Source organism: Trichogramma pretiosum, unplaced genomic scaffold, assembly GCF_000599845.2.
Source record: "Trichogramma pretiosum strain Unisexual culture from Peru unplaced genomic scaffold, Tpre_2.0 scaffold13, whole genome shotgun sequence".
NCBI lineage: Eukaryota > Metazoa > Arthropoda > Insecta > Hymenoptera > Trichogrammatidae > Trichogramma > Trichogramma pretiosum.
Genome location: NW_019641606.1, coordinates 2,084,983 through 2,108,038, shown reverse-complemented (window position 1 = coordinate 2,108,038; position 23,056 = coordinate 2,084,983). Strand labels below are relative to the sequence as shown.

Sequence of the window (23,056 nt, the reverse complement as noted above, 5' to 3'; positions counted from 1 at the left end):
TGCCTATTTTCATTTTCATCATATTATTTTTCTTTCATTTAGTACATACCTGCATGATTTAAAAAATAAAAACTTCCTTGATCATGCTTTGATAATACACAGTTTGTGTGTGCTCATTTATGAACACACTCTATACGTTGCTATGAATAGATTATGCATAAACTGTATCATTTTTTTTCACTTTGAATGAGTGAACTTGCAGTTTAACTATCGATGTATACGTTACTGTTCGTGCTGTATACCTTATTAGCGTTAGAAAAACTGTTGTAGTGTTGACACTTCACCCCAATTTTACCATCACTAGGGTCAACTTATTTTACCACATAGAACTTTTAATTATTGATTTTACTCTGTACATGCTTCTAAAAACTGGGCTAGACGAGATCCAATAAAATAACAATAACATTCAACTCGATTTGATGGCTGTGTGAAAAATATAAAAAGCGAGTTTTTCAGCAATTTGGTTAATTGAAAAAATCATTCTTGTCGTTACGATGAGGTTTTGGATCCTTCTTGCATACTTCCAGATGATCGAAACTGTCAAAGTACTATTTCAATCATCAATGTTGGATCAAAAAATTTTTGCAAAATATGGGGACACTCTAGATTTTAAAAATGGCTTCTCAACGAAAATGGTATGCATTTTACGAGCTGTATAAAACTCACAGTAATTGAATAATATTTCAGAAATTTATTCTTGGTAATTGCATACTTGAGTCGTACGAAGGAGAAAAATATATTATGATATTTGGCAACTGGAGCAGCAGTGAATTATCGTTTTTAAGTGACAGTTATTCTTCGTTGTTAATATTTAATATGACTGGATTTGATAATTTACTATTTTTTTCTCGTTACCAACGTCTGAGAAACGTACTTAAAATCAATGAAACAGTTTTGGAAAGAAAAACTTACCCGGTTAGTATCGTAATTATCGAAGAAACTTGGGATCTTAATTTTTTAACATTTCTCGAAGCCTTCCGTAACTCCATCTTCTGGAATAATCGGGCAACTTTTTTGGTTGTTAACAAGAGTCCTAAAACTAATTGTCCTTCGGCATATCCGGTGCTGAATTCTGCTTGGAAAAATGAACTTATAAGTGTATTTTACCTTTGCGTGACCTCGAGTTACAGTGACATGCTTTACACGTACAATCAATTTTCATCTGTAGCCACATCTTTTTGGAAAATAGGCGTTGATTCCCAAACCAACTGGACTTCGTTTACTTGTAATATCTCGAAACTGCCAGAGATGGAGGGTTAGTAATTTATCATTTCTGAGACTGTAATCATACTTTGATTTTGAAACTTATGAATTCTTATTTCACTGAATAGATCGTAAAAAGTGTTACTTCGACAGAACCATCGATTTGTCTAATTACAAAGTATCGTTCGGCGCTGAAGTAGTAAACAAGTCGAAGTACCTTCCCAGATCGTCAAAAATTGAACTCTCGGAAATCAAGGAAAATTTTCCGGGGCTTGCGGAAATAGCGATCAAGCATACGGAAGCAACTTACGATATAAAATTATATACTATATCACCCGCGCTAGATGCCAATGGCAATCCCCAAGGTGCATTTCTCGCCCTCACTAAAGAAAATATCGATATCATTAACCGAGTAAGCTTCCTTGCCAATCATTGGAAAATGCAATCAGATTTCGTAAAGGGTAATACTATACATGTCATGTCGCGAAAAACTGAAGCTAGTGGCGCGCAGGAGTTCATATCCGCTCTTGATCCAAGCATTCTACTCACCATAGTATTGTCATTCGTAATGTTCGTACTAGTTTCGAAATTGATTCTGAATCTATCGTGGAGCCTCTCGTACTTCGAATTCATACGAACCTTCACGTCCGCTATGGATGAGCGAACCTTCGATCGGGCTCGCTACGCGTCTGAGCGGATACTTATGTGTACCATCATCTTGCTGACTTCATGCTCTAGTGTTTATCTTGGAGGACTTTTGAGCGCCGTCAGTACGGTTAATAATTTCAAGTCTACCATCGAGACTTTTGATGATTTTAAAAACGACAAGAAATTGACAATTTACGTTCATACGCCTTTAGTAAATCTAATAAACACATTCACAGGGAGGACTGTGATAGCATATGAAGATTTTCACGGTTGCATTGATAAAATTTTGCATGAAGATCACGTGATCTGCATTGGAGGAACAATATTTATTGGTACCAATGGTGGCCATGAGTCAAAATTAGTTCACATTTCCAAGCCATTGCTCAGCACTAATTCTCTTGTTTTTCCAACAAGACCGAATTGGCCCTTACGGACAAAGTTTAATCGAATTTTTTCGAGACTCTATGAGACTGGAATAACGGAAAAGTATTTTAAATCAATTTATATCGATGGTCCTACAGAAGTTGACCCAGAGAAGGAATCAACATTGAAATTAGAAGATATGAATTTTGTATTCTCACTGATAGTGGGAAGTCTTGCATTTTCAATTTTTGTATTCATTTTAGAATTAACAAATAAATCAAGCGTACACCAAGTTTGCGAATAAAAGTATAGCAGCTTTTTACATTAAGAATTTAAACACATTTTCATTTTAAGACATTTTCCTCTATATCCTGTAAATTAATTTGTTTTGTGGATACAGCAATCAATCCTTAAGTGACACCCCTTCGGCAGGCCCACAAATCAGGCCAAACTCCGCCAGGACTATAATCCTAAAAACTTTCTCGCATTCGCCCAGGTCCAAGGACCCGTTGAGCAAGGAAAAACCTTGTACTATTTTGGTTAGTCTCTCCATGCAAATAGGCAGAAAATAATTAGACTAATATCCGAAACAGCAAAACGCTTTTTGCTAGTAGCAAAAAATTTTAATTTAAATTTTTTATTTTTTAACACTGCGTGCGCGAAACACGGGCTTTCTAACCTTAAATCGTCAGAAAACCCTAGTTTCTCGCAAGCAGAGTTAAAAAATATCGTTTGCAACTATTCCGCGAGGAAGTTGACTCACCCAGGAGTCTTTGCACCCTCGCTACGCTCGGGTGAAAACAACTCCTGGGTGAGTCAACTGCTTCGCGCACTTGTTACAAAATATACTATAATAACGTTTGAAGTCAAAACAACTTTGATTGGCTTAATCGATATGCACCATATCGACATCGTCCCCAATATTTTTGCATCGTCGATCAACAACTGAGCAGAAAAAATTCAAATACCGATGAATAAAGATGTAGGGCCTACATTGTAGGCATGAAAGTCATATGTATTCAATATCGATGTAGAGTAACTATTGGTTCATGTATACATTATTATTCATACTGAATGTCTAATGGCGATACTCGTGAATGGATGTGATTTATCGTGCTAAAATCTGAACTTTGCAATGTACTACTGGTCTCAACGATGAAACCAAACACTTAAAAAACAAATTTTTAGACATTTTTTTCCACACAAAAACTAATTGTCGACGTTGCGATGAGGGTTTGGATCTTTCTCATGTACTTTCAAACGATTGAAACTGCTAAAATACTATTAAAATCGTCCACAATAGACCAGAAAAATTTACAAAACGATGAAGAAAATCTAGATTTTAGAAAAGGATATTTAACGAAAATGGTATGCATTTTTGCGAGCTACAATAAATTTATTGACTCTTAATTATTTTTCAGAAATTTATTCTTGGTAATTGTTTCCTAAAATCGTATGCAGGAGAAAAATATATTATGATATTTGGCAATTGGAGTAGCAGCGAGATATCTTTTTTGAGTGACAGTTATTCTTCTTTATTAATATTTAATATGACTGGATTTAATAATTTACTAAATTCTACTCGTTATCAACTTTTGAAAAATATATTTAAAATTAATGAGACAGTTATAAAAAGAAAAACTTACCCGGTTAGTATCGTTATCATTGAAGAGTCGTGGGATTTTGATTTTTTAACATTTCTTGAAGCCTTTAGTAACTCTATTTTCTGGAACAGTCGAGCATCTTTTATAGTGGTAAATAAAAATCCTACAGCTTCCTGTCCTTCAATTCATTCAGTGTTAAATTTGTCTTGGAAATTCGAACTTATAAACATTTTTTATTCGTGTGTGACTTCAAATCACAGTGATATGCTTTATACTTATAAACCGTTCTCCTCGATAGCCACATCCTTTTGGAAAATAGGAGTCAATTCCACGAGGAATGCTGTGAATTGGACATTGTTAACTTGTGATATCACCGAATTGTCAATGATCGAGGGTTGGTAGTTCACAAATTTGACGACTATAATTTTATTTTGGAATTTATGAATTATATTTTCGTTTTACTCAATAGATTATAAAAAGTGTCACTTTGACAGAACAATCGATTTGTCTCATTACAAAGTGTTGCTTGGTGCTAATGTAGCAAACCGATCGATATACATTCCCAGATCATCCAAAATTGAGCTCTCTGAAATCAAGGAAAATTATCCGGGTCTAACGGAAATAATACTTAAACACATGGGAGTGAGTTATGATGTAAAATTATACATTGTATCGCCCATTGTAGATGCCGAAGGTAAATTCCAAGGAGCATTTCTCGACCTCGTCGACGGTAAAATCGATGTCATCATTCGCGTAAACACAATGGGCGATCATTGGAAAATGCAATCAAATTTCGTAAAGAGTAACACCCTGCATGTTATGTCACATAAAACTGTGGTCAGTGGAACGCAAAAGTTCATCTCTGCGGTAGATCCGAACATCCTCGTCAACATTGTCCTATCCTTCATAATGTTTTTGTTAGTTTCGAAAGTGATCTTGAAACTATCCTGGAGTATCTCATACTTCGAGTTTGTACGAACATTCACGTCATCCATGGATAAGCGAACCTTCGAACGGGCTCGCTATGCGTCTGAGCGAATACTCATGTGCACCGTCATCTTACTGACGTCCTGTTCCAGCGTCTATCTCGCAGGGCTGTTGAGCGCTGTGAATACAGTCAACGATTACAAGTCTAACATCGAGACTATCGATGACCTTAAAAACAACAATAAATTGACGATTTACGTTCATACCCCTTTGGCAAATTTAATAAAGACAATCACTGGGAGGACTGTGATAGCATATGATGATTTTCATGGTTGCATCGATAAAATAGTACACCAGGAGCAGGTGATTTGTATCGCAGGATCCTTGTTTATTGGCGTCAATGGGGGCCACGAGTCCAATTTAATTCACATCTCGAAGCCGCTGCTCATGACTCGACCTGTACTTTATCCAGTAAGACCGGACTGGTTCTTGCTGACAAAGTTCAATCGTATCTTGTTGAGACTCTATGAGACTGGAATTACAGAAAAGTATTTTGAATCCATTTATATGGATGGCTATACAAAGGATGAGGAGGAAATGACGTTGAGATTGGAAGAAATGAATTTTTTATTTTCAATGATAGTCGGAGGTCCCGCATTTGCAATATTCGTTTTCATTTTAGAATTAACAAATAAATCAAGTGTACAAAAAGTTTCTTGCTAATAAATTTAAATAAATTTTAATTAGAAGTCATTTTATCCTATACCCACCGCCTTTGTAAATTATCGGTAACGGTTTTCATTGATAATTTGAGTTTGTAATGATGATTTTTGCTCTCTTGATTATTTTCAGACATTATTGATACCTTCTATTAATGCATACCAATCCAATGACAAAACATACGGAGAAGAGCAGGATGTGTTGGTAATGGCAATATGGTATATTTTTCCTTATCATTTACTCGAACCGAGACGATGCCATTGCGATTAAATTACTTTATTCAGTATTAGGAATGGCGATAGCACCATCTCTATTTAAGCCATTGATTGGCGGAAAAATGCCGCTTTACCAACTCATCTTTCCATGTTATCCCCTAAATAATTATATTGCTTGTGTACTTCATTGAAATAAATTTGTAGCAAATGATTTCACCAACATCCAAAACATCAAAATATTTTTCGTATTTAGCTAAGAGAGACAGAGTATATAATTATAACGTCAATGTACTCTGCAGTGAAAATGAAGACCTCATACTTATATTCATCTACTCATAAATCTCGCTTGTAGTAGAAACTCATGATAAAAACTGCTTGTCTAACACGATCTTGGTAATTTGCCAGTCAAGTCACCCGCGTCACGTGCATCGCTCTAAATTATGTCGTTGACTCTCACTTCGTTTTTTCCCGTTCATTATATTGATCTAAATCCTTGTTTCGATATCACTTGTTTATTCGTCGATCGAAACTCATTAATTCAAAATTATATATTAATATAAATGCATATCATGTATATCAAAATTAATATGAAAAAAGAACACATGCTCACCCACCTACCAAAGTAAAACATGTAACGCGAGCTCAAACGGACAGTGGTAGACGACTCGCCGCGTAATACGAATGAAAAAGTGCAAAATTTGCCGCGACTAAGTGCAAACTCTTCTATCGCGTGCAAGTGACATCAATTCAAAAACGCCGTACTTGTACACGTAATATGTGGGTTGTCGCGCGTTAGAGTTGTTTACGCCAACAATTTTACGGCGTGTAACGGTGATTGTGTGTGTCTACATAATTCGGTCTAAAAAGCTCAAGTAGTATAATCGTCGTATGAATCTGAAGCGCGTTCTGTTTTTTCTTTACATTAATTGTATAGCACGCCGTTTTTTGATTAGTAAGTAAATCGCTGATTTTCTTGACTTGGAATGATTTTTTCCTTACTTTTCTATATTATCAAACTTACTTCGAGTGAGTCGTTAAACAATTAAACTTGCTAAATAAAGGGACTCAAAATTTTATCAGCTTACAATTAATAATATTACAGTGTTTTAAAATAAATGTCAAATACTCCTAAAAACCAATCTTAAAGCTTTTAATGCAATTGAAAATAAAACGATGAAAGATTTCTTTAATTTGTCACATATTAAGAGGTATGACTTAATGTTGATAGATTGAAATAGATATAGATGACAAAGACAATTAAATAATCTAAAATAAAAAATAATTTTTTATGAGAGAATCACATGGATTATTCAAAAAACTCATTCAGTATTGTTCATAACTACCACCCGACTGAACTGAAAAATTTGCTTACTCCATATGTTTGATTACAACAATTATGATGTACTGACTGGAAAACATTACGTGATTTTCATACTTGTAATAAAATTAAAAAAATTAAACACGAGTGAGTAAAAGTGATGTGATTGTATTTGTAGAATTTTTTCTCGATTACACGAGCTAATCTCTGCATTTCTCTCATTAAGACAAGCAACTAATACTTATTTCTACGTTGCCAGACGCAGAATTATTTACTGATGCGTCAAATTTTTTTGCCGCTACGTCAATTTTTCTTTTTTTTCTCAGCCTGCTGACCATCATCGTCAGCGATAGCTTTCTATTCATTTTATTTTCTATACAGGTGCGCGCGCGTGTGTGCGCTTATTTCTCCGCGTTGAAATTCCCATAATACAAAGAATTAATTTTGCTAAATTGATTACGATTTCTGTATATGTGCGCAAGATATATATAAGGCCAGCAAAAAACTTGTAGCAATTTCACGCTGGCGTGCATCGCAGCTTGGCTCGTGTCGATCGTGTGCCAAGAATCTGCTGCTCTTCGTGTGGTATATGTAACAATGCAGCAGCATTTTTTGAACGATTTATCATAAGATAACTGCTAGAATCTAGAATTTCTGCTAGAATTTCTCTCTCTTGCCGTTTTTTTTTTGAACGTCTGTAAAAGATGAAGCTCTCGAGCTTCCGCTCGGGTTGAATGCTCGCAGCTCTATGAGACAAACAAGTCCATCGACTATGTAAATACGTGAACATACGAGTACATGCCGAAAATTCTCATTCATTTAATTTCTTGAAAAATGTACGATGACGCAGTGTCAAAAGCTTAGATCTGCGTGTCTGTATTAATGTAACGAAGTGCATCGCGACAGCAGAAGAGTAAGTGCGCATATACTACATCACATCGCGACGTTGCGCACCAAGAGTGTAAAATAACGGAGAGTACGTACGACGACGACGCGTACAAACACAGCACCACGACAGCTGCTAGACGCATCGCCCAGGATGATGGCGAAGAGAGAAAAAAAAATTTTTTTTCTTCCTCTTTCTTTCTCTCTCTCTTTCTATATACTACATTGTTATTTATATTCGCCCGAGAGAGGAGTAGACTCGCTGCTCTTAACGCATCGCAGTACGCGTATGTTCCTGTCTCTATATACGCAGCCGAGAGAGGCTCGGCCGGCTCTATTCTCTCGGCTCTCTTCGGTCGTAGAATTTCTGTAGAATTATTTTTTTTTTTTCATTTCATTGGAATGCGACGAGTCGCATAATTGTTGGTACTTTATGGTAATGCTTATGTTTTAGCAGTTTCCACGTGAGAGAATGAATGAAGTTCTCATTGTTTTGAAAATATATTACTCTTCTTATTTTATTATATTTTTTCATTTTACAACTTATTCGAGACATTTTACATTGAATGAATTCATTCGTAATCATAAACGAAACAAATTTATAATTTCGAATATCGTAATGATTTGTATACGAACGAGTATTGTAAGGCTGTCAAGGTTCTCTCGATAAGAGAGTCTCTAAAGTGAGTAATCGACGCATTATAATGTCGATTCAAAATCCTTATTAAGCCTTTTACGTGAGCTAAATTTAGATTCTTCTCTAGCAATTCAATTTGTCACGTTGCAACGAGGTAAAATCCAGGGTATCGAGCCTACTTATTGCACACCGCAATGACGTCAAAAATTAGGTAGGTTAAAATATGCCAAACTTTGTAGGAATCGCATTTTCGATGAGCCATTCGAGACTCGCAGAATTAGGCCCCCGTGCACAAAACTCGCACAAAAGTGAAATAAATCCTCAACTTCTCGGCCGTTTTGAACCAGCTGCTATATACCCGCGATAAATACCTTTACGATTACGATGCACGAGCTCGCGCTCGCCCTCGAAAAATTTGGCTCGTCCCCGCTCAACTTTTTATCTGTATCGCTGTTAATTCTCATTGTGCATTTCTATAAATACCACGCAAAAACACATAATTATCGATCAAATATTTCGAACTTTGTAAACGACCGGAAGCTCGGCGGTGTATATAGGCGCGCATCTCTCTTTCTCTACACGACGTGCAGCAGCTACAACGCAACATCCCTCACGCGCGCGCGCGCACTTGTGCACCACTCGATTTTATTAATAACGTCGCCGAGGAGAGTACAGTATGGAACGCTTTGCACCGCACATTATGTCCGTGTGGTACACACAACGAGAGAGAGAGAGAGAGAGAGAGTAAGTGAGCAGCAGCAGCGGGAGAAATAACGTATTATATACGTGCGGAGAGACGCGAAGCTATATCGTACATACGTTCGGTGCACTTGCAGTTGCAGTGTACGTACCGATGCATGCAAGCTGCTGCTGCCGCCGCTGGTATAATCACTATATAGCGCTGCCTATATACGTTGAGGCCGGAGCACGCGCCCGCTTCAAATACTCGGCGGCCGTCTTCGCGAGTGGTTATATATCTCGCGTGCTGTATAACACACGCCACTGCACTTTGGCTCGCGATATCGAAATTTCACACGCCCGTTACAACAGCGGCGGTCTCTTTCCGCTAATCGTTCTCGATGAATTGAAAAAAAGCCAAAAAAAAAAAAAAAAGTTTGACTCGGCTCGCTCGCGCGTGTGTAAGCTCGGCTTCATTTTACGCGGGTAATAAGTGAACTTGACTTTTTCAATCGAGTGCTTCCAGTGAGTGAACGAGTGCGCGAGCTTTCGAGGTGTGAAAAGTTTATACTTCACGAAGCTGCTGTCTTCGATGTGAATCTTTGATCGATTCTTTTCTTTTTTTTTTTTTTTTTTTTTTTTTTTTTTGCGAACGAACGAGCTAGAGTGATAACAGTGCCGTATCGACGAGCTCGCGAGTGACGCGCTTTTGTGTTACACCGTGACAACACGCGCGTGTTGACATTACTCGCGCGCCGTTAAACTCCTCGGTGCGTGCAAATGAACATTATATATTTCTCCCAATGATTCATGCCACCGCGACTCGCGAGGAGTTTGCAAAATTTATGGGCTTCGAGACCTTTCGGGCGTAACCTACATTTCGATCTCTCCGATATTCAGTTCGTCGAGGCTATAAAATATATATTACAAGCCAAGTTTCATTGAGCCCGATAAAGGGACGCGGCAGCAGCAGCAGCAGCAGTTGTAACAGACAACAAAAAACAATCGAATTCACACTCGGTCGCCGAAAAAATCCTCAGTGTGTCGAGGACGATATATCCTATACATACATCGTTCGTTTTTCCATACACGGCTCGCGGTCGCCAAGGACTCGACTCGGCTTCGCGAGACACAGTCGTCCCGGCGTATCGTGTGTATAAAGTATAAGCGTGCCGAACGGTTAAGGCTGGGTAAATATCCTCTTCGGTACGCGGGCGCCGCCGCCGTCGTTGCTGCTGCTGCGCTGCCGCAGTGCAACCCAGTGGAAAATGATGTACCACAAGCCAACGGTGCCTCGCTTTCGCATAGCCGAGCGCGTGAGCGTGTCCGTGAATAATCGTCAACAGCAGCAGCAACAACAGCTTTATCATCAACAGCAGCAGCAGCAGCAGTTGATGATGGCGACGATCGCCAATGGACACAACAACAACAACAATAACAAGAGAGGAAACACGCCGCCCAATCGGTAAATAATGCCATGTCAATTGCGGCACAAGATCGTTTCCTCTTTTATATTTGATTGCCGCCGCTTGTATTGCCCTTGGAAGTATGTAGGAGCGCTGCCTGCAATTGGAATTTCTATGTGTTTCTCTCGTAAGAGACAATAATGAACATTTTTTTGTTGGTATCGATGCGATGATGATTCACGATTATCGTTCGGATCTCGATTGAGGAATTTCGAGGCAGCTTAATTGAAAATTTCATTGTATCGAGAGCATTTGTTTTTATTACTGAAAACCGTTACCTTGTTTATTGATGAAGGCCAAAAGATAGGATTATTTTTCAATCGATTGTCGATTTGATAAAAATTTTATTGCATTTTTTTAAATATTATCCCTATTAATTAAATACACGCAAGTGGATAATGGAAAAGTTTAAGTTAATTATATAGAAGCTATTAGTTATAATAGGCTCTCCGCTATTGAAAATAAATTAAATCAACTTTGGTACCGTTAAGTCTTTCAATTCATCACAATTGATATACAAGATAAAAAAATGATTGATTGCAGTTTAGTAATTGAAAGCATTACATTGGTTTCAGCATGAAAATGCCTCTCAACAAAGTGCAATCGCCGGCGCCCTTAACGCCTGCCAAGACCGGGGGAGTGCTCTCGCCGAAACCAACGTCGAATGGCTCGGATCAACTAACGTAAGTGTTTACTCTTCTTCGTGAATTATGTACGAAATTTTATTAAGTAATAAATTTTGTTTATTACCTTCGATCGCAGAAGACAAAATTCATCCTCGTCGAACTTCGAGTCCCGGATACACGAGGGAAATTACGAAATCGTCAAACCCATGAAGGTAAGCTTTCTCACGCCTTTAGTTACAACACTTTGTGAACATTTTTTGTCTATTGTATATCCTTGTACATAACAAGAGTTCAATATCAAGAGCGAGCCGCAAAACAACGACTCGCGCGAATTTAGCGGTATAAATATATCACAGCCATAAAGATGCACACGTATATAGTGTAGGTACGTGCGCTACGAGCTGCTCGCGTGCAGCGGCAAGCCTGAAAGTCGGTGGAAAGCGTAACGCTCAATTTTCTGGCCTTTCGATCAAATAATAATATCAAGGCGCGCGCGCGCGAGTAAGCGTTTATGGGCGGCGTGCAAATCGTTGCAATTGTACAAGTTCGCTTTCATGCAGCTTCGTGTGTAGATAGATGTGTGCCGCCGGGTGCTAATTCCGAAAAGTCCGATCATCGACTAGAACGAGAGAAAAAAAAAATCAAATCGTTGGATTATCTTTGATCGGATGATGGTTATTAGGTTCGAAAAAAGGTATTTTCCCGTCGACGCTGTGGTTTTATAAATAAAATCGAGCCACAGAAGCACGATAAGAGAAGAGAGTCAATTACAAGACGCGAATAAATATGCATGCAGGTGCTGCACACATGCTAACGAATCGTGTTATTACTATACGAGCGATGAGAAATCAAGGTCACTAAAATATTTTACTACCTGAAATGTCGATCGTATTACGTAGACTCACGATCGCTGTAATTCGGCTGCTATTTACATTATGTACGTTAATTTTCTAATTTGATCATCCTCTTAAAACTACAATCCAATTAGGCGTTTCCAAATCCCCAGCCCAAAATTTAATCGATATAGTATTTTATCGCGTCAATTTTTTGCTTCCTTTTTTAATTCGATCGTCATGTTTCGCACGCGTGTCCATTGCGTAATCCGATGGAGCCTCGATATCATCATCGCCGCACTGACGTAATTGAAATCGTCGCGTATAATAAACCTGCGCCCATATGATATCTAAAAAGCTGCTGGGATATCGATAGCTTTATTATTTCGATTAATTCAAATCAATTAGCCGCGACTTTGAACTCGAGCTTTCATATAGACATTCATCATCCGATAATCTAGCGCGCGGCAAACCCATCCGGAAAAATGTATAATTTGGCGAAAAAAAGAGAACCTTTTTTTTCACGAGGCCATTATTATTATTAAACGAGCGTGAGTACGCCCTCGCCTCGCCTCTATCCGGAAAGTTTCTTCGCGCGTTTTGTATATTACCGGCCGGCGAGCGACGTCTCTCTCTCTCTGCGCCGATCGCCTGCCACGCGATGACGCCGTTTATCAAGGTGAGCAGCGCACAACAGAGCTCGCGCATTGTAGGTGTTTTCGTAAAAATGTATATAAATATCAGCCGCGATCGCGTACAAATACGAGAAGATATTTTTTGTTTTTTACTTAGTGAATGGAGCCTTAATTGACGGAAAACATCGATTCGCGGTCGAAGTGCGACGCGATCGAGTGTCGATATTGGCAGCTATTATTATGTAGGTTAAAGCACGGGTGGCACAATGCGTCGCGTTCATCCTCGCACACATTGTGCGTGTATTTTTTCTCGTGTATCCAACGACAATTTGCACTATTTGTGTGTACTCAGTAATGACGAGCTATTAGTGCATCTTGACAGTGCCTGCTACTATTTTTCTTGCACGAATGTCGTGTATGCGATCGCGCAAAGATCTTGAGTGGCCAAATGAAGTGTATAATTAATTTTTGGATCTTTCTGCTACGGCTATAAATCTTGACTAACTTAAAAAGTGATTTAATTTCACGTTTGATTAATCAACGCGTTTCAAGAGCTTATTTACTATTTTCATTCATTAGGCTTTAATCGGTCACAAGCTCCGTAAATTATAATACGCTTGAAACGTTCAAGATCAGTGAAGTTTATGCGATTCGAAAGCTCGAACTTATCACGAACTTTTCGTCATCGTCCACTTTAGACATTCCAACAGTATATCAGAAGCGACAACAAAGTCATCTCTCAAACCTATACTCTCATTAGCATCTATTGTTAAAAAAGTCGAAGCATCAAGGCCACTTCCTCCTGAAAGAAATAGCTGCGTATGCGAAACGCGGTCAAGAACGCCGATGTATCCGTTGCTCACAATAAAATGCGTGTCTCATTGAATTAATTCTTTTTTTCCTCCTCGGTCCTCTCTCTCTCATACTTAGAAACCGCAGATCACCTCTGTCTACTAAAGTGCACTCCAAGTGCACCGTCGAGATATACACTTGAACCGCGCGTGCGATTCTCGTCGCTCATTTATATAAATACATGATTTTGATGCGTGAAAAATAAAAAAAAAGGCGACAGTCACTGCGCATCCGCTAGATCTAAGAACGTTCCGTTACAACGATTATAACACGAGCGCGACACGCTCCGAGCAAATATTTAACGCGTCGGATTTGATAGTACGAACTCTTGTATGTCTCTCGTTGCTTTTTTTTCGTCTATACACTTTCGTGTTTACACGAGGTATTAAATAATGTTCAAAGCATCCGGCGTCGCGGGGCTCTTACAACGTACATATATACATTTATTAGCATTGGCGTATAGGAATATGTGTATTCAAGACGCCAAGAGACGATTTTAGTGTTTGCTTTGAAAGGAGGAGCGTAAAGATACACGTTACACACAGTGTTCTCTCGGCTATCGGGCCAATCTGTAATTATGATGGATGAAAGATTTTACAATTTAACTTTGCGGCACTTCGTTACTGAGGCGAGGCGATCAAAGGCTCTAAATCCCATTGACTTTATCGATCCTCGAGATATTATTGAAATAATGAACTACCCGATGAGTAGTGAATTTATGTCCGCGTAATAAAGTATAGATGCTAGACGATTTGTAGCTCGTGGTTTATGCATTACTCCGATGAAAAAAAAAGCTTTATACAATCGGGGCTCACGCGCGCGTTCTGCTACAACATTTGCGTCACACAAAGTTTTTGCACTACACGCCTCTAGATCGAATTCGTTCTTTTCTCGTGCACGCGACTGATCGCTGCATTTGGTCGTGTCGGAGACAAGCCAAAATCGGCAGTAAGAATATAACGCTCGAACGACTCTCGACGCATATTGCACACACCAATGACATGATATATATATTTGAGGATGCGCGATCTCCGCGCGAAAGAAGCCGCCAGATCGATCGATCGATACGATCCGATTTTTCGAGTCGGCCGAACACGATCAGGGCCAACGCTTACCGCCAATAAATGTGCAATTCGAACGCATGTGTGTATAGGATAATTTCCAGCTCCGCGGCCGATCGCGACCGTGACAGCAGCTGCTGCAGTCTGCTACATCCTATAGGTATAAGAGAGTTTTACCTAATATGGCGGGGGCCCCGTGGCTGGCGCGTTGGCCGTATGCTTTATAACAACAACACACACATATATAATACACATACATAATACACATACATAATATATTGCAAGTGGGGACGTATGATACAACATACACACATACAGATATTCGCGCAGTTCTCTTTCTCTCGCATCGGTATTGCACACTACATACGCGAACTCGCGGCGCCGCTCGTATATACACACAGTTCACGAGCAGCGGGTGGCTACACGTGTGTGAGTGCGCGCGAATATAGGATGTGTTGTGTATTATATAGTGGCAAAGTCGTGGGACCGATTGTGTGTGTGTGTGTTATGTGTGTTATAGAACCTCGACACTATAGCGTACGCGACTCGGCTTAGTCGTTCGTGAGAGGCGCGCACCGACGTTCTCTTCTCGCTCTTGTCTCAAAGGATCGCGGCGCAGAGAGAGAGGCTCCGAAACACACGACGCACGCGATCGAGCGCGTCAACCGGTGATTTTTGTTTTGTGCCGATGCATCCGTGTATACGCGTACGCCACGATAGCGCTGATATAGAGGCTGCCGAAAAGCAGTTTTCGAAGCGATAGTGTCTGTGTGTGCGTGGGTGGGTGTTGTTATTCGGTGCGATACTCGGAGCTCGATTGCACGAGTAGTGAAATTTAGTGGAGCATCGATTGTTGTAGTGTATGTGCGTGGTAAATGCCAAGGATCGTGTGCGGTTTTTTTGTCGAAAGCAGCGAGTTTTATTACAAGTTCGCGCACTTGGCTCATTTTTGGCAATTCGTTTTAGTTTCTTCCTTTTTTTTTTTGCGTGACGATGCAGCCTTGATCTGGAAAAACAATTTGACCGATTACAGACTTAAAAGTTGGAGCCCATATAAAACACGAAACTCTCGTTTTCTCGAATAGCTATATAATACGGCGGCCGTATCTCCGTTAATCTCCATAAATGATTCACGGCGTGCTCGCCAGAAATAAACTCTCGGCGTCCTAGTTAGATATGTTATGTATCGTTTTTTCTACTCTTCAACCGAGCTCTGCTGTGTTGTACCACGCAAGTCCATGTAAACTCGATTTGAAAAACAGAGGCACTGCTACATCGAAGTCTTTGCGAAATAAAAAACAGAGTGGATTCGTCGATTAGACGCGCCGCGCGAGGTCTGTTTTGTCTTATCCAAGATTCTAATATAAAAAACGAGTAAAAAAGATGCCGACCAGTCATCAAGAAGCCGCCATAAAGAGGCTGGAGGAGATGTTCAAGAACGTCAACGTGGGCCAGTCGACGCAAAAGCCAACCAAGACGAGCCGCAGCATCGTCAGGGTCGAGACGCAGATCGACAAGTGCTGCGAGATTCACGGAAAAAATCACAAGGCCAACTGTAAGAATGGAAAAGCTCAGAGCGCAAAAACGACGATGACCACTACGGTGACCACGGCCGTGGTGGCGCCGAACAATAGACGAGGATCGTTGAATATTCCCGCGTCGCCGAGGCCGAAAGACTCTCATCCGTCGAATTTTGCGAGCACCCTCCGCAAAGACTCCGCCATGAACAATAACAACAACAACAACAGCTCGTCGGCGATCGGTAAGAAGGATCATTCTCATCCTCCCACGAGCGGTCTGCGTCGAGGAAGTTTGAACCAGTCGACGAGCTCGCTGAGAAGCGTATCGTCGTCGACGTCGTCGGTGTCGTCGAAAACCGCTCACACCACCACGACACCGGCGACCGCAAAATCGGCCGCCAAACCGATCAATCCCAAACCGATCTTGAAGCGACCGGCGGGCCGTATTCTGGCGAACGGCACGATAGCGCCGGTTCTGTCCAGTACCGCCAAGATCAAGGAGAAATTGAATTCGAGCCGGGGCGAGGCCAGAACTTCCTCCGGCGGTCCTTCGACGACGACGACGACGACGCGCTCCTCCTCCACCTCCGCCTTGCTCAACAGTCAGAAATTCTCGGCCGACTCGCTGGAGAATCTGGCGCCGAAGAAGATAACGTGGGATCCGGAGAGGCAGCGCAGGGGCAGCGTCGGCTCTTCCGGTGGCTACGATGACGCTATTTGGGAGGAGGACGACATGGGCACCAGCGTGGACGACGAGGTGATTAGGGTATTACGCTTATATTTATAGGATATCGTAATAATTGATCGTGGCGCACGCGCATATATTTTATTTATGTAAATAAGCGAGAGGAGATCCGTATTATTTCGCTTCTTTTAAGACGAGATTTTTTTCTTCTTTTTTTTTCTCATGACACGATCTCGTTGATTGACGCGAGTTATTATGAAAATCTCATCGAACAATGCAGCTTCGTGATCGTCTTACCAATATAACTAGACAATGGACGGTAGCTATGTCCCGTCGTCCTATAAATTACATTCATCCTTTTGAAAAAAATACTTTCACTTTTTTGTGTATCGCGCGTCGCACAATGGAGCGTCACGCGCGCTGACTCATACATCCTATATACCTTCTATATTTACAAACAAGCTCGTGCTCGGACGATTTGACATTTCGTTTTTTCGTTGACGTTCAACGTACATAGAAATATTAGCATCTTGCTCGCGCGCGTTTTATCACCGTTGCGCTCGTTTGACTCCATTCGTATTCATGAGTTTTTTTTGCGGTGCGTTAGAAGAAAAAAAAATAACCCCACGAGCAGCGACGCAAACGCGTTGTTGTGTGTTGTCGTTAAAAACGCATTTACTCGCGCACGGTCAGGGCCACGAAGACTGCAGCGTGGCTTTACGTGCCGCACATTACGTATACGCATCTAGACGCGTCGCGCAGGTATGCGGCTGTGTGCAAGCTCACGAGCTTCATTGGTATGCTACCAAGTGCGCAAGACCAATAAGTATTATTCCTGCGTTTGGGCGTTCCAGATGCAAGATTTTGGATTTAGCTTTATAAAAATTTGTTTGAATTTTTCATGAGGTAGCTCTGCGAGAGAAATAAATGAAGTTGAAAAACAAATTTTATTTTTTCTGCTGTCATCGATAAAGTTCGATTACGCTCCTTCGATTCGAACGAGTGACTCACTTTTATTCGAGTGTTTACTATTAAAAAACTATATTCAAATTATTTCATTGATATTTTACCAAGTGAATACAATTTTTCATGTAGCTCGGTTGATGGCATATTTCACTTCATCGTACTTGGCTTTGTTCCGTCAATTTTTTTTTTCACTTTCGTGGTGTTAATTAAAAAATCATGCGGTGATTGTAGTATTTTGAAATGTCATGGCATCGCTCGTTCTCATGTTTGTTATTCTGTCCTCCAGACTCTCTAATTAATGATCGTTGCATCACCCACTTTATTTATAGAATTTAATTTTTTTGGCATATTTAAATAACCATTTAATTGTATTGCTTGAATACAAAATTTCCCACTTGTTTTTAATGCAAAAAACAACATTTTTTTCAACTTGTTGAAAAAATTTTTCATTCTTCTATTCGAGAATGTTCTTGCATCCCACTCACGTGTCCGAATAAGGCGATTCCGTATGAATGAGAAAAAAAACTGAAACAGTTGTGAGCTTGGAAAAGAAGAAAATCGTTTATGTAAATATTATTGCATCACGAGCAGTTAAAATAAATTAAGAGTAAGTTTTCTTCGCATAAAAAATGTGTTATACGGAGCTTGTTTTGTAATGATACCGAGGAAATCGAACAGACTAGAAAAAAATGTATCAAACTTTTTTTTAGGAAATGAATTTAATTGCAAAATATAGTGACCTATGATTTATTACACTGAACTTACATCATACAACTATTCATATTATGTTAATTCAATTCCGTTATAGGTCCATTCCGTGTCTACGAATAATAATATTGATATGAATCGTGAATGTAGTTTTTTCCCCTCTTCTCATTTATATCTTATTTTATGTCTCACCGAGATAAGAATGTTTAGCGCGTGGGTTCAGTCGGTCGTTTATATTTTTAATTATACGAGTGAGCAAATTTTCACGAATTATTTCCAGTCTGTGAACTCATTTTACACTTCGGTTTTTTCAAATGACTAAAAATTAAATGCAACAGTAAATAATTATTCATTCAATTCATTTCAATGATACTAATTAATAAATATTTTTGACCATGAAGTAAAAACGCAGCAAAAAATATTAAAGCTAAAAAATTAACTGCGTTATGGTTACTGAACTATGATAACTAGTGGTCTTGCAAAGTTATTCAACTTTGAAAATTACTTTTCAATCACTTCGATCAATCTATTCGAGGTTCAAGTTTTCGCGCCTCGATCGAAATTACTTTCGCAACGAGCACCTCAACGTTATTGTTTTTATTCGGTAAAAGATAATAATTTAATTCACAAGGAAAGAAAGTTGTCCCGCTTACTGCAATAAAAACACTTGTTACAATTAAATTTTACTCAACAGGGAAGTCGGGAAGTATTTTGTTACGCTATAATTAAAGTTCTGATAAAAAACGTTATATTCGAGATTTGTTATTAATCATAAAATTGTTATTTAGAAACCAATATCGAAAAATATTTATCACATAAAGTTTATCAAATTGCGTTCGAATTTTGAATTTATAGTCTTGATAATTTCAGAAGTCATGGCCCTCTAAAATCATGCAAACATTTTATGTTTTAATGTCACATAAATACTGACTCTTCCATGGAGCTTGATTTATTAACATAAGTGTTTAATAATTGAGTTTATTTTTTACATTTGGGTTTTTCCAATGGTGTATGAACTTAATAATCATTGACGCCAAAAATATTGTTAATGATGTTTAAAAAGAAAGTTATCAGTAATTTCTTTATTTTCGACCGATTAAAGCATTAACAAACTCATACCATAAACTGAAATCGTTACTCAATAAAAATTATGCAATTGTAGAGCAAAACTTTCATTTGCATTTTAAATTATTTATTCGATATGTTTATAAAGAATTCTACTAAGCCTATTTTATGCAATGAAAATTAACCCGAATTAATATGCTCAGTAAGCCGACTGAATCTAGAGTAATAGTTTTAAAGATAAGACAGTTTATTTGAACTGTCTAAATTACCTAATATTTACCTCATATATCGATAAATAAATCGATGTGGATTAAGTCCTAAATTCTTATTAGCAACTTCAAATGTCTAATTAAAACTGCCAATGGAAATAAAAATGTCTGTTACATTTTATATACCGCAAAAGAAAAAATATTCTCATCCACTATAAACTCATTTAGCTGTGTTGCACAACAGGTAGACTTCCTCAATATCCTTAATTGTAACTCTTCAAAATCATTCCGCGCTCGCGTAAACTTCTATAATCGTAAAACTCGATGCCCAAAACAAAAGAAACGCAGCTCGGAAAAGACCGTGTGCTTATGTGCGTGCGCGAAAAAAAGTTCATTTGTGGAAGCGGTGCAGCAGCGACGTAATAACGTAATGCCCCCGCTATGTGCTTTTTCAGGAGGTGCTGCTGCCGCTGCTGCTGCACATTGTGGAGTCGCGTGGCCGCGTGCGCTTTCGTATATATCTGTATTACATGTAGAAATGGAAAGTTGTCTTCTCGCGGGCGCCCACCGCGTTTCGAGCGCGTTTTCTGCCTTTTCTGCTTGGGCTTTCGGTGGATTCACACGTGTGCAGTTTTTCAAGGATCGGGTGTGTGTGTGTTGTTTGTTCGAGGAAACAGTGCTGTGTTCGTGATCGGTTTTGATTGGCAAATCTTTTGAAGTGAATTTTTCAAGTTTTGATATTCCGTGAAAGCTTGTGAATTCCAGTGTAAAAAGAAGTGTATTCAGTGCGTCAAAATGCGCGATTTGCCATACTTTTTCGATAACAAAATAAAATTTCATCGTTCGAGTTGTCCAAGGGCTAGTAGGGAACCAATAGATTCATTGGAAATTTCGGTAAACTTTTCAGATTTCTTATAAAAGTGTTTTTAATTTTATCTGAAAGGGAAAATTTTCTGCGTTAAACCCATATTACCGATAATCTAAGGGAATCCTCAATGAGCCCAATAAAACTACAAAAAACACTAAAAACACTGAATTTATATAGATTCTTGTTACTTTATTACTTTACCTAAAACTCATCCTGAAATTTATGTGAAAATATGAAAATTCGAGCTTTAACTTATATAATTTTCTTTACTTTGCCACTTGCAGATTTACAGATAAAGGTACTCGCCATCTACCGGCGAGGACTCAAAGTATTATTGTTGTATGTAAGCTGATTGATAATTGGTATAAGCAGTTTATAAATTGTCATTTTATAAGTGTTTAATTATTTGGAAATTATTTGGAAATTGGAAAAACGATTGGCTAAAAATCATTGGAAATAATATATTTTAAAACATGTTAACTATCTCTACCAAGATTCTAGCGCGTAATATTAAAAGTGTTTATTGCTGGCTCGAGAAGTGAACCTAAATTCGCCACCGAATCGCTCTCGCGGAAACCAATCGAACGCAGCTATCGACTTCGAACAATTCATAATAATGCATTTTAAGTTATGCAATTTGAACAAACACTCGAAAACTTTGTTCATTCCACGAGTGAAAATCGCACCGTAGCCTCTTATTATCACTTGCAACAAATTACCGCAATTCACGTGTACAACGTACACTGGAATGAAAAAAACTTTAAGCAGGTATGATTTCCGCCCGGCGATGCATAATCACGTTAAAGTGAAAGTTATATGGTCGCAGATGCCACTTTTAATTCTCGTTTGAAATCCAGAGAAATTCGATACTGCAGTTTTTATCGTGCGATTTGTTGCATAATTTCGTCGCGTTGTACTTTTGTGTGTTAATGATGGCGAGTTTTGGGTGCGATCATGAAAACTGATTTCAAGATTTCTTTTAGTTTATTCAGTGTACATTAATTGATTATTGGATTAATTGGGTTTAAAAGTATTTTATTTAACAAAGATTACTATTTGACACCTTGTAAATATTTGTGTTCAACTGCTAGGCTAATGACATGCCACTAAATTATGACCAAGCTGCAAGGATTAAAAGTTTTTTTTCAACAATTAGCTTGAAACTGGCTCAATTGTAAATAAAATAATGTTAACAAGCTAAATAAGAATTTAATGAAGAAATTAAAAAAGGGTAAAAAATACCGGAAAAAAAGAATTTAAATAAATTTATCCACTTTAAAAATTTCAATAAGGCAATAATTATTAATTGATTGTTTATTTTCTGTTCCAGGTGAGTTGAATTCAATATATCAATCCACCGCACTGGTAAGATACTCTTTAACTTTTACAATTATGCAGTCGTACACCTATAGCAAGTTCAACAAAACTGCACGAGAAATCGGCAATAGGTGACACTAGCGCCTCAGCGCGGTCTTGCTTGGAAACTGCTTGTATCGGTAACGTAGAAATTCGAAAGATCGTAAAACTACCAATCTGCTAGCACGATCGGTTAGGTGAAAATTTATTTCTACTGTTGGGTGAGTTACCTCCTTAGAGTGCAGCACATGGTTATGGTGGACATTACCGATACTTGAAAAGTGTACCACTCGATACTGCAAATCGTTATAAAATTGACTCCTTTTAAAAATTGTATCAATTTTTAATTCTCTATTGCATACCAAATCAGTTTAAAATGCTGAATTTAAATCTCATCTTCAATAGGTGATTTAGAATGATAAAAATGAGTTTTTTTGGACAGAGCCATAGTTCTAGCAGGCACTTTAATATTTTCACTTAATTCTTCATCGAGCCCAATCGAATTAGAAAAAAAGCTCAAACATCTCCGTATCCGATTCAAACGCCAATCAAACTCTTATCTTTCACGCTGCTTACTCGCAATCAAAGTGGCGCGTGCACACATGGCAATATATGCTTTCTTTAAACAGTTATACGACGATGATGATGCACGCTGCGGACGCACGCATGCATGATAGTATACGCTCATACGTTGTAATGCTCCTCGAGGAGCTGATTCAAGAAAAAAAAAAAAATTCATGATCTGTGACCGGCGCAATACGTTACACCATGCCAGCAGCAACAACAACAGCGGCATATAATGCGTCGTTTGTCATCATCATCGTCGTCGTCGTGGCTCGCGAGCATTTTATATATCCTGCTGTATAGTCTCGTATAATATGCGCGTATTTACGTTAAATCGACACGAGGCAAATATGTAATGCGCGGCTATTATGACGTTGCATATAGGGAGAGAGAAAGAACTGGAGTATGCGTGTTATAGTAGAGTATAGTAACATCCTGCCGGCG

General features: G+C 38.8%; 1 protein-coding gene across 2 annotated transcripts in view; it reads left to right on the top strand.

Moving 5' to 3' along the window:
• Positions 1-23,056, top strand: part of LOC106652109 (WD repeat-containing protein 47) — an 88,184-nt gene that overhangs the window by 36,102 nt on the left and 29,026 nt on the right. For both annotated transcript variants that reach the window (XM_023458438.1, XM_014370890.2), the window contains exons 7-8: positions 11,240-11,347; positions 11,427-11,502. In XM_023458438.1, coding sequence (XP_023314206.1) covers positions 11,240-11,347; positions 11,427-11,502 — 184 coding nt within the window. The remainder of the gene's footprint in view (positions 1-11,239; positions 11,348-11,426; positions 11,503-23,056) is intronic.